General features: G+C 35.8%; 1 protein-coding gene across 1 annotated transcript; it reads left to right on the top strand.

Annotated features, from left to right (window-relative positions):
* Nucleotides 1-617: 617 nt before the first annotated feature.
* On the top strand, nt 618-6,460 carry LOC144449408 (3-oxoacyl-[acyl-carrier-protein] reductase FabG-like). Its single transcript, XM_078139937.1, has 9 exons — nt 618-724; nt 1,138-1,277; nt 1,504-1,596; nt 3,337-3,475; nt 3,824-3,864; nt 4,660-4,729; nt 5,218-5,254; nt 5,644-5,710; nt 6,248-6,460. Exons 1-9 carry the CDS (start codon nt 688-690, stop codon nt 6,404-6,406), a joined length of 783 nt encoding a protein of 260 aa, XP_077996063.1. The 5' UTR covers nt 618-687; the 3' UTR covers nt 6,407-6,460.
* The last annotated feature ends 6,690 nt before the right edge of the window (nt 6,461-13,150 follow it).

Genomic DNA, 13,150 nt, shown 5'->3' with positions numbered 1-13,150 from the left:
CATCCCTTCTGACAAATTCATACTGAAGAGACTAGAACAATTTAGATTAAGTTCTTTTTTTTTAAACTATCCAATAGTATGAAGATTACCATTACAAAACCTTTAAGTTCACTTTTGCCCCAAAGTGCAAGATAAGTGAAGCACTGATTGTGAAACAGCCAAACAATTACATGGCATGTTCTGTAACTATAGTGTGGTAGCTAGGTAATACATGTACATTGTATTATATGTATAATTTTATGTATAGAAGTTTATGTTTGAACCCTTACATGAAGTAATATATAAACCATTTATGAAAGAAACAGAGACAAGAACAAATATATATATGTACCACAGGCTAACGAAACTGACTGGTCCCTGACATGTGTTTGAAACTGTTTGTCATGATTTGACAAGTGTCCTGGTTGGAGAGGTACTAGCAGGTTGAACAGTATACTCGAACCTGTGCATCATTTCCCTGCCAAGACATTTTTTTTCTAGCAGCAGTGGTCAATCTTTCTTTTTTTCCATCACCCACTCATATCCGGATTTTTTTTTCAAGCAAATCTACTTGGCATCTTTTTTCCCCCCGAAATCTTCCAAGCCCCCCCCCCCCCAGGATATCAAATGGTCCACCCCTTATTACAGTAAGTTGGACTCCGGACCCTTCTGTACAGACCTTTGGACAACTTCACTTTGTTCTTCAAAATGACATCATTGCGAAATAAGGTCACGTTGATAACAGGCAAGTATTAACTGTACACTCAACCTTTACCCCTGACTTGGTGTACACATTGTATTTTATCGTCATTTTAAGGTGACTGTACATGTATACAAGCATGTGACCTTAATTTAGTTGGCTCCCAATAGCGCACGTACGGTATCGTACCATCGTACCATGGCTAGAAATCATGATGTGTGTGTCACCTGCCATGGTCATGGCATCTGTCTTACATGTTCAACTTCTACAATCGCTTTACCATCACATTCTTTTCTGATATGCTGTTGTGCCACTCTTCACCAGCATTCTACTACATGGTAGTTCTTTTGGGGTCAGAGGTCAATAACATACACCATAACAAACAGTCGTCGTGTTGGCCAATATTCCAACAGTACCCACACGTTTTATTTGATGATGTGGGCATTGTTGTTCAACAGGTGCTAGCTCTGGTATTGGTGCCGGAACAGCCAAACATTTTGCATCTTTAGGAAGTTTCCTTGCTCTATGTGGACGAAATCGAGAAAACCTAGAAAAAGTTGGTATTGAATGTGAAGCAAATGGACTACCCAAAGACAAGGTAAGGCGTCAAATCTTGCTCGAGCAAAGTACACCATAGAGGGCTAGCAATGAGGGTTTGTGAGGGTGTGGGTTTTGCTATACGTTGGGTTGGTGGTGGCTATGGCCTTGCAGTAAATTTTATGGAGGCAATTGAGAATTACACTATGATTAATAATTCCCCTTTTACAAAAAACAAAATATACTAACTGAATATAGCAATTCATAAAAAATGACTTTATTTTCAGATCCTTCTCATACAAGGAGATCTTACAAATGAAGATGACTGCAAGGCTGCTGTAGAACGAACTATTGAGAAGTTTGGTCAGCTGGATGTATTGGTAAGATAATTACATCATTACATTATGTAATAATGGACAGAAGATGGTTCAACAACCCCAATTCCTCCCACTGGGGCACTACCATAGATTTTTGTTCGTACACACATAGTTGGAATGCAAGCTTTAATGTTCAGATAGTTTAGTAGATACATTGCCAAAGAAGTCCATGCGTCGTTTCAAAGCTTGTTGATGTGCAGCACTGAATTTTCTTAGAGACTTTGTGTTGGATGCACGAAATTGAGATGATAGATTCACGCCTGTCAGCAGCACGGTATGCTTTTGACAGGTGCCTGTCAGCAGATGTGGCCTACAACAATTCCTAGAAGTCTTCTTTGTGCATAAACTCATGTGTGTGTGTGGATGTGTGTGTGTGTGTGTGTGTGTGTGTGTGTGTGTGTGTGTGTGTGTGTGTGTGTGTGTAAACAACTTAAAGTCAAAAACTGCTGAACCGATTGCCATGATATTTGGTGGGTCCATTACCTTGGGTGTCTAGTTGGGAAATTGTTCAAATCAAAATGATCGCATCACAGGTGTGTGATTTGGGTAAAAAAATGTGATTTTTGGTCAAAAAACTTAAACTCAGAAACTACTGGGCAGATTGGTGTGAAATTTGGTGGGAAGATTCTTTAGGAAGTGTAAAGTAAGATTTGTTCATGACATGATGATTCCATCAGTGATATGCAAATTAGGGCTAAAAATGTGTCTTTTTGGTTAAAAATCTATAATTCCAAAACTACTGAGCAGATTGGGCTGAAATTTGATGGGGATGCATCTAGGGATGTATGGATGAAGATATATTAAGCATACAATAATTCCATGAGTGATATGCAAATTAGGTGTAAGAATGTTCATTTTTGGTCAAAAACTTATATCTCAAAAAGTACTTGGTCAATGAGTCTGAAACTTGGTGAGATGGTTCCGGAAGTGGTATTCTGCAGATTTTCTTCAATTTTTTTTGACAAAATTGACCCTAGCAACCATGACCACACCCTTAGCAACAACCAAATGGTAGTATACTTTGGTCAAATAACAACATCATCTGGTAGGCAAGTGAGTAAACATTCAAAAAATGTATGCAAATACCCTAGCAACCATGACCACGCCCATAGCAACAGCCAAACGGTGGTGTTTTTCACAAAGATAACAACAGGGTTTAATAGACAATTGAATAAACATTCAAAAAATGTATGTAAATTTGCATAGCAACAAGACCACACCCATAGCAACAGCCAAATAATCACATGTATTGCAAAGATAACAACAGGAATAGAAAGACAAATGAATAAACATTCAAAAAATGTATGCAAATATCCTAGTAACCATGACCACGCCCATAGCAACAGCCAAACGGTGGTGTATTTCACAAAGATAACAATGAGGTTTAATAGACAATTGAATAAACATTCAAAAAATGTATGCAAATATCCTAGCAACAAGACCACGCCCATAGCAACAGCCAAATGATCACGTGTATTGCAAAGACAATATCAGGAATTCATACATAAGTGAACAAAAACTTACATAAATGTATGCAAATATATCTAACAACATGACCACACCCATAGCAACAGCCAAATGATAGCATTTATCGTAAAGATAGCAACATGGTTGGATAGGCAACTGGATAGTTATTCAGCAAATGAACACCTATTGTTAGCATGGACTAGCATATGGATAAACATTTTTAAAAACTGTACAGTTGTGCTACAACGCCATTGGCGGTATTTTTTACTGTTGTAGGTGAATAACGCTGGTGGCTTTAGTGGTGGCTCCATAGAAACTACATCTTTGGAACAGTATGATACCATTATGAATATCAATGTCCGTTCCATGTACCAAGTTACCATGTTAGCTGTACCACATCTTATCAAATCTAAAGGTATTAAGAACAACAAAGTCTAAATGCTATTATGATGTTAAAAGTAACGCCAACAAATATGAATATATTCAAGGGGTTATACATATATTTATAGTACAAGTGTTAAGTTAGCGGCATTCTTAGGTTAGCTGCTAGTTTTGACAAAGTTACGTCCCTTTGTGTATATATGAAACAGTAAATTCATCATGCATATCAATACAAGCCATTGCAGATTAGTGTTCACTGGGTCTGTTTGATACAAGCACACAGAAACCAAGAAGAAGCAATTTTAATTGAAATGGTCAACAAAGTGTTGCTATCATTCGTAATTATTTTTTTATAAATATGATGCTTTTTGTTCTCTAACAGGATCAATTGTGAATGTATCCAGTTTAGCAGGCCTAAGATCTGTAAGTCTATCCATCTATCCACCCCCACCCCCACCCCCCACGACATAACATAGTATAACTTGAGATTAAAAGTAAGATAACATAACATAACATAACATAACATAACATAACATAACATTTAACACAACATAACATAACATAACATAACATAACATAACATTTAACACAACATAACATTACATTTGTTTTCCATTTTGAGATATTTAAAAAACACGATTTTTTTGTTATATACCATCCTTTAATCATTAATGGAATTGAAAGGAATAGGTGGGTATGGAATGTAATAAGTAATATTATCACACAGTTTTCTTACACCCTTCTGTGATTGGCTTAGATCATATCATGTGGTATCTACTAGTTTCCACGGTTACCTAAATTTACATACAGTGGGCACTATTCGTTTATTCTATTCACCTAGGGCACTAGTACTAGCACAGGAGACATTATCCCAGTTATTTATCAACTATTTCTCGAGGCTTAAAGCTGAGGGATATAGTTGCTACATAACAACACTAGGGATAATATTACTTCTCCTCGGCAGTTCCCGAATGATGCCAGACGAAAAGTGTTTTAAACATCACATTTTCTGACACATATTCTCTCTATAGTCAAAGTAAATTCCTGATAAGACTTTAGTGCTACATGAATATCGCTCTGGGGAAATAGAACATGACTGGTGCCCCTATGTCACTATGGGGGCAAGAGTTCATTCAACGTCATGCGATCTTAATCAATCACTGTTGGCTGTATGAAAACGATATGTTATATACATGTACATATCTGTTTTCTCACCAGCTTACAAACATATTGGTGTACAGTATGTCGAAAGCAACAGTTGACCAGTTTACAAAGTGCATTGCCCTTGGTAAGTGGGTACATACATGTAGTTGTACAAAATTGTAAGTGAACATTTCCTCATTTTGTTTCCAACATTTCTATATACTGGTACAGTAATATTCAGAACATTCATTTTCATTTTTTTTATTTCCATAATTTCTGTCCATGAAACGTACATTATATCTTGCAGCTGGTTTAATTCTTTAAAGGGAACAAACAAATAAAGTTACTAAAAGGTAGTTTCACCTCCCTTGCAGCAAGCGATTTCTCTCTAAAAAAAAAGAAAAGAAATAAAATTATTCACATTAACGATGAAGCGACTGCAGTACACTACGCTGGGAGACAGAATTCTGGTTCTGATAGATAGTTCCACTGGTGACATCAGCATACGTAATTGGACAGTATACCCAGAATTCCCTACCCCAGCCAAGTAATCTCCATATGCTATACATTTCTTTTATTGTTTCTTGATTTGATGGAGGCTGTTAATGCAACTTCTCTTTGTGACTATTACAGAATTAGCACCAAGACAAGTCAGAGTCAACTGTGTCGAGTAAGTTTCACGTGTGTGTATGTATGTATGTATGTATGTATGTATGTATGTATGTATGTATGTATGTGTGTGTGTGTGTGTGTGTGTATGTATGTGTGTGTGTGTGTGTGTGTGTGTGTGTGTGTGTGTGTGTGTGTGTGTGTGCATGTATGCATTTTTGTTTGTTTGTTGTAAAGTCCACTTGGTTACATCCCCGGTATTTGTGTGCACTCAACGATTTTTTTTTATAATACATGTATAAAGATAGCATAAGTTGTGAAGTTTTGACATCCGCTTGTTTTTCGTTATTTCTGATGGTAATGTGGTATCAAAACCTATGTTATCTTAAATAGCTACTGAAATTATACTTTCCTATAACTATCTGTATTTTTCTATACTAAATCTAACAGCCCCGGAACAATACAGCCGACAGATATACTGCGATCTAAAGGGATGAGTGAAGAACAGCAAATGCAGGTATGAGAAACTGGCTTATGGGAGGGGGAGGGGGGGGGGGGTTCTCTAACATATTAATCTATTATTTATTTATTATGAGTTATTAGCAGACTAAATAGGTATAGTAGCTATAAAGAACTAATCATGACCAATCTGGGGTTTAAAAAGTATGCATCAATCAAAACTTTGCAAATGAATCTGATACACTTAACATGGAGAGATTTTCATCAAGACAGTATTAGAATCGGGTGTGTGAATGGACAAGTTACAAACAAAATGAATACAAAATGATTCCTTGGAACAGACTGATGTGACGTGTTTTGAGTTTGCTACCTAACTGAATAATATAACTAATACAAGTGCTCTTATGTGTGTGCTGTCTTCACAAATAGATCTATAAAGCACTTCTTTATCATGCATCCCATGTAGAATATATACGGTAATGTGTGTGTTAGTTTTGGAGGAGTTGATACACAAGAACTTTACGTGCAAAATGCAACTGATCTTAACAAAATGGTACATTTACTTTAATATTGGAATATTCCTCTGTCTCTGTAGTATATTGAAAACATCAGAACAGCACATCCACTTGGTCGTATTGGAGAAGTTGAAGACGTTGCCAAGGCGATAGCATTCTTTGCATCTGACGATGCCTCATTTATCACAGCTACACAACTCCCCGTAGATGGCGGTAGACATGCCGTCTGTCCACGATAATACCTGCCGGGAATTCAATAGGGAGCCAGCGTATGGATTCAAAATATAGTGAAATGGGGAATCTTGTGGTCAAGATGTTTAATTTCGTTGAATCATTTCATTACTGTGTTGTATTTTCATGATTAAATACAGGTACAAAATAATAAACTTGTATACTGTGTGTATATATAGCTACAAGTTGTAATATAATAATATTGATAGAACCTTGACTCGGCATTGCTGAAATTATGGTTCTTGACACGTACAAAGCAAATAAAAGAAGGTAGAGTTCGGTACTATGAACTTAATGTATGATATTGAATATGTAGGAAGAGCCAGAATTATTGTAATTCTCTGCAAAGTCAAATTGCATAATTATTTTTTCATCTGAAACAGCAAATTGAAATCTGTCCGTGTGCATTTGGTTTTCGTGTAATGGCACCAGTTGTTACATTCGTTATGGTTTTCTCCATACGAATAATACAAACTGCTAGTGACAGTCATACATCACAGAATAACAAAGTATTGTGGTATTGTTGGCCAAACATACTATATCAATAATAGTTTTGATAGAAACAATTTCACGGATTCACATCAGTATGGAACTTGAACTAGTCTATCTTTGAACTTGAACGAATCGTGTTTGAAACTGGGACACATTTATCGCCTCTGGAACTTGAACGAGTCTATGGTGTATGCAATTTCCCTATCGTGTCTGTAAACATGATAGCGTGACGGTGAAGTGTTGACTCAAAAAGATGAATTTCGATTGTCGGACTTTGGAACATTCACATGATATAATTTATAAACATGTCATCAGTTTTGATCTTGACCTTGACCACAGTACTTACTGCAACTGACAGGGAATAAAGTCCTTCAGTGTACTAGGTGTAAACGTTATGGTAACTGTGATTTATGTAAAATATGATTGCCTTTAGCCAAACTTTTTTATTGACTTAATACTAATACTAATAAGGTCTACTTAGTTTATTCCGGTTTAAAATGTGCGAAAACTTCAGACCAAAACAAGAATTTCTCTGATGAAATAAATTTTGCTTCCAGGTTTGATATGGGAAAGGTTAATGTGACAGATGAATCGATTGCCATACCAGACAGTGTGATAAATATCACGTTCAAACTGTTTGAAGTGTTTGATACTACTGATAGCCTACTCGTTTATTACTTCGGTACCGTTTATTTCCAACGATATGAAGTGTTAATATTTGACAGCTAAAGGCACAGTAACTGCTAACCCGATGAGTAAAACCAAATATTACAAACACTGAGATATCACGAACGTTCTTCCTTCCGTTGAAACCGTGAAAAAGATGGCGTAGAACGTGACTCATCGTGGAGCAAACACTTTGACGAAATCGGAGAGGATGTTCTCGATGAATGTTATAGATTGACTTACTCGACTGAACGGAATAGTGTATCCACGATGGGGAAAAATAGAGAACCGGTGCCGCATAAACTTGGCCGTCGGAACGGTCGCATCGAGGTAATCGACACAAGCGTGATAGAAGAAGGGACGAGACACTACTGTAAACACCAGTATAGCCAAAAGTAAGTGTATGAGCGAATTCAGACTTGGGATGGGGGGGGGGGAGACAAGATAGGAGAATCGATGAGAAGCAGTGTTCAGGCAGTATAACTAATAATAATGTCATCTGCTTGTACCAAGCACCATCACATACTACTGAACAACGACGGTATGTCGATGGTATCTCCAAAACCATTGCACCATGACAAGCCGATATTTTTGCTAACTATTTATATATGAAGATTAAAACTACGCACTGTTATGATGAATATGCCTTCAACAATAATAATTTATTCAACAATAATTATGCTCCAGTGTTCATATGACATTCAAAATACAATTATTTGATTGTGTATGTTATTATTTAATATCCCCACAATTGGACGATGAACAGTGGAGGGGTTTTTCCCTCCATTATGCTCAATAAAAACTCATACTAAGTGTATATACATGGAGCATGTTTACTGGCAGAACAAAGGACCCGTCACTGTCCGTAACGGTACTGCCAGTAGACAGGCTAGTAAGGAGATAGACTGTCGCTCAGCTCTGATCAGCCTTCTTCTCGACTAGTGCTGTTTACATGTAATGTTGCCAAGTGCAAAGTGTGTATTCACGGGTGACGTAACGGAAAAACGTAAGCGTTGTACATGTATTGTCTCACTTGAAAGCAAAGTTTATATTTTCTATACATTCCAAATCAATAATACTTAATAAAAAGAATATGAAGCAATTGTTTATCTTTTACCTCATATCCACTTTATACCTTTTGAAACTCATTCTAGCTTTTAACTTTTGGTGCAAGTCACTAATCATGACGTATTGGAATATAGGGAACATGAAACATACTTTATTAGTAAAATGTAAATGTCGTCTGCAAATCCGTAAAGAGCCAAAGGTTGACGCAGGGCATGCGCAGTGAATAGATCACTTGTGCGATAAACAGAATATTAAATAAACGTTGTTGGTTAATAAATATCTTATTTATCAACGTAAATCACGTGCATTTTGGGAGTGTTCGTTAATGAGAATGTTTTCGGCGATAATAGGATGAAATTAAAAATTATTTCAGAAGAAATGCCATGTCAACATTTACAGATTCTCTGAATGTATATACAATTATCTTTCTCTGTGTATTCGTTGCATTCCCTTGGTAACAGAGTCTCCATAGAAACGTTAGGTCAGTTTCAGTCTTTAATTTTCTGTCTTTGAGTGGCAAAACATGATAAAAGGCAGTATTCGAGGATCTCAACTCGTCGTCTTACAGCATACGCTAGTACAATCAGTCTAACGTTTTCTCGTTTTCTCTACATCTATATATACAGATTGCATAAAAAAAAAGTAACATCGTCTTCAACTTTAATGGTTACCCCTTTCAATACTATTGAAATACGTAGCTTTTTCGAAATGTCTTGGGGCACTAAAATTCTCTTTAATTGTACACATGAGGGCGTCCTCAACGGGGGCCAAAATTTATTAGACACACGAAAGGGTCGTTTACAAATGATCTGACATTAATTGTTCTATTATATTGTATTTTGTCAATGTCAATAAATTCGACGTCTTTTGACGTGGTAGTGCAGTTGATGACATATTTGATAATTCCTCAACATTATATTCATCGAATTCTTTATATTTTATTTATTTATTTATTTATTTATTTATTTATTTATTTATTTATTTATTTATTTATTTATTTGCTTATTTACATATTCATTTATTTATTTATTTAGTCATGTACACTAGAAGTGACATTGGGCAAAAAAATAACAAATATAGCATAGTTGTTCAATTGAATTAAAGGTATTTCTTACAATGCTTATGGATGAAAATGCCACAGTATAGTTTATCATTGCAATAAAGGGTCATCTACAAATGATGACTAAGTGGACTTAAAATAAAGTACGCTTATCAAACTGAGATTGTAAACTAAATATAGTATCAAAGTATTTATCTAGCTAATACTCATTCTCGCAAAACAGAACACATAGTTCTGCTAAAGCAACGAAATGTGTGGAGGTGCGTTTTGGACAGTGCCGTAAAAAGAGGCTGTGGTTTACGACGATGGCTAATATTTTCAATGCCACACAGCATACATAAGGCCGCAATGCCATGTTGATGAGTTCTGGCTATTGAATGTGACTGGTAATGAAGTATGCGTAATTGGAGAACACGACAAGCCTTAGGGCATTCTAATATGCAACAAAATATTAACCCCCCCCCCCCCCCCCCGAAGAGGTGAAAAACTTGAGTATAAAACTAGCTGGTTAATTCGTTGATAGTATTGATAATTATATCAAGCTATTTAATTGTAATTATCTGACGTGTATTCTTGTGGCCCTCATATTCATATTTGTTTGCACTCCATGACACACTACATGTAATTAATTTTGATATATCATTGTTCTTTAAATATCACTGACATGGTACTATATCAACACATTAATGTCTACCAACAATAATATTTGGCACCTTTGTACTAACTGTCAGGATATTTTGTTTAACATTGACACGTGATTTTATATATAAATTGCTAATAAACATCCTTGTGATCTAAATCTAAGTCTTATTGGTGACTGAAGTATCCCCTACACACGTACACACACAGTTCAATGGCGTCAATTAGCAATAACCACGTTTATTTCATTGTTTATGGGATGCAGATATGTAATTAACAAAGTAATTTACCGCTGGTAACATTAATTGCACTCCTTGCATATATATCTATCTAAAGTTCAATTAAACATGTGATACATGTAGTTGCTGTCATGGTTATAATGAGCTTGGATATACAAATATTTCTAAACTACTACAAATGATGTAATTTATGAATTAATGTATATTGTCAACATTTTGATAGTTGAATATGTTCTCTTAGTGTATTACAACATCTAGCGACTGTAGCGAGTGAGACTAGGAATTGTGATGTCACGTTTTTCGTAAATGTAGAGTGAACCAATAAGAGTTGAACTAGTCATGGACGCACCACTCACGGTTAAACCTCCATGGACTATAGTGGACTTAGTGGAAGTGTGTGCTACACATGTGTCGGTGTTCTAATTATAGTTAAGAATGCAATTGACGGTAAATACAGTCGGTGGTACAAATACACTTCATCGTGTTTTATGTACATAAAGGTTATATCGTTGTATAATGAAGCTGTCACCAATTGATCGAAAGTGTAAACAATTATTCAAATAGAGTAGAAACACTATATCTAGGGTCCAGAAATTTAAAGTGTACACATACGAAACAATAATGTTGTACATGTATATTTATTTATAGAAACATTTTGTAACTTTGAATCAACCACAGTTAACAATTATATTAATGTGATCTATTTTAAATTATAGGCAGTAGAGAAGACATTTCACTTCTCCATTATGTTAAATTTAAAGAACCTGCCCAGTGAAATGAAATAATAATGATTTTGAATTTAGCAAAGCAGCTTTGAAATTGTTTTATGTGCAACCACAGACATGTAAGAAACTTACTCGTTTGTGGTGCAACGTACGTCTCGAACTAATAATAACCAAGTTACAGCTAGTGCGATGGGTATATGTGTCTATCTCAGTCTGTCTGTCTGTCTGTCTGTCTGTCTGTCTGTCTGTCTGTCTGTCTGTCTGTCTGTCTGTCTGTCTGTCTGTCTGTCTGTCTGTCTGTCTGTCTGCCTGTCTGTCTATATGCGTCTCATGGGGAGAACTTGACACAGAGTTTAATTATGTATATATATATACATATATTTATGAAAATATATATATTTGATATATATATACATATATATGAAATGATGAAATGTAACGTTTACATTTTGTCACCAAATGTTCACAAAAGTTACGATATTGTTAGATCTTTGATCAACAAACACTGTTAACGTTATAGTAAAGATACACTGAAAAGACTGGAGGACGAACAGTCTTATAAATCTTTGTTTCTTGTGGTCGAATATTTGAAAATTAAAAATTGGTGAAACAGTATAAAATAGTAGTATATCTTTAGCCTGCTGTTAGCATTTTTAGAACAGGATTTCTCAGTCGCACCATGTACCCTATGCTCTCACCCATGCGAGTATGGCCCAATATAAAAAAGATATGCAAATGAATGAATAAATGAATGAAATTTATTTCACCAGATAACGAAAATAAGCTACACTTTCAAAGAAACATATGATAAAAATATACAAAATGAATACAAAAGAAATAGGCAATTGTTATCTGATGTGGACCATGGAAATAGTTCAGTGGAACTAGTCTTGTCCATAGCCCGTACATTTTTCTACATTTCAAATCGATAATGGGACACAGAAGAAAAGTGAATCAAAAGTACACACAATACAATAAAAAACAAAAGATGACTATTTCACTGATGATCTGCGACAAAACAGGTAATCATAACAAGTGTGTAATTTACCGTGTAAACCATGTTAGACGGTGGACAATAAGTGTAAATAAATAGCAACGCGTTACAACACAACGTAAACCATTCCCTAACATGATTAACACACAGTTTGGTTAATATTTGCATATGAATTCACCTCTATTGTCAGTAAAGCCCTTGTAACATCTAAAGTACGTAGTAAACTAATATCGCGCAAGTCATCACCGACTCGACTGACCTCCTAAAACTTAGCTGTGAGGGTGTGCACCAGCATCGACCGAATAATTGTGTCACCTGACTTAAGAAGTCCGAAGTTCACTGCCTTCCTCCGCTAGCCCATCGGACGTCTCTACAGGCCTGAGGTTGTGATTTAAATGAACACCATGGAGATGAGGGAGATTGAGTACCGTCCAAAACGTGTTAAAAGCAAACGGTATGTACCTTTACTCCTGGAGTAATTATACTCCAAGCTTTACTTTACGTTGTGCATTCATCGAGGTACTGGTTTGACCTTCGAGGTTTTATCGTATTCGGGTTTCAGCCAAGAATATGACCACTTGTTACTGTGACTCATTACAGGACGCCGTACACGAGAAATGGGAAATAACTCCTACGCAAGTATTTGATCAACGTCATACGCGGGAACAATGTGTCAAGAGACATTCAATAACAGTCATATCGTGACTGGGGTCAAAACTACTATAATAAATCTATAACCTTAAATTTATACCCATATTACAGTTTAATACGTGTACTTTGAAATCTCTGCCATTGGGAAAGGGCGATGGTGAAGTTGGTGACGCCATACTTGGAGAATAGTTAAAATTAATATTCTCTATATACGTATT

This window comes from Glandiceps talaboti, chromosome 18 (assembly GCF_964340395.1).
Source record: "Glandiceps talaboti chromosome 18, keGlaTala1.1, whole genome shotgun sequence".
NCBI lineage: Eukaryota > Metazoa > Hemichordata > Enteropneusta > Spengelidae > Glandiceps > Glandiceps talaboti.
This window is presented reverse-complemented; position numbering and strand designations above follow the sequence as displayed.

Bases quoted from the DNA above. Each gene is read 5' to 3' on its own strand.
- LOC144449408 (XM_078139937.1), top strand. From the start codon at position 688: ATGACATCATTGCGAAATAAGGTCACGTTGATAACAG. The intron at 1,597-3,336 runs GTAAGATAATTA...TTACTGTTGTAG, and splicing joins TTGGTCAGCTGGATGTATTG to GTGAATAACGCTGGTGGCTT. The intron at 4,730-5,217 runs GTAAGTGGGTAC...TGACTATTACAG, and splicing joins TACAAAGTGCATTGCCCTTG to AATTAGCACCAAGACAAGTC.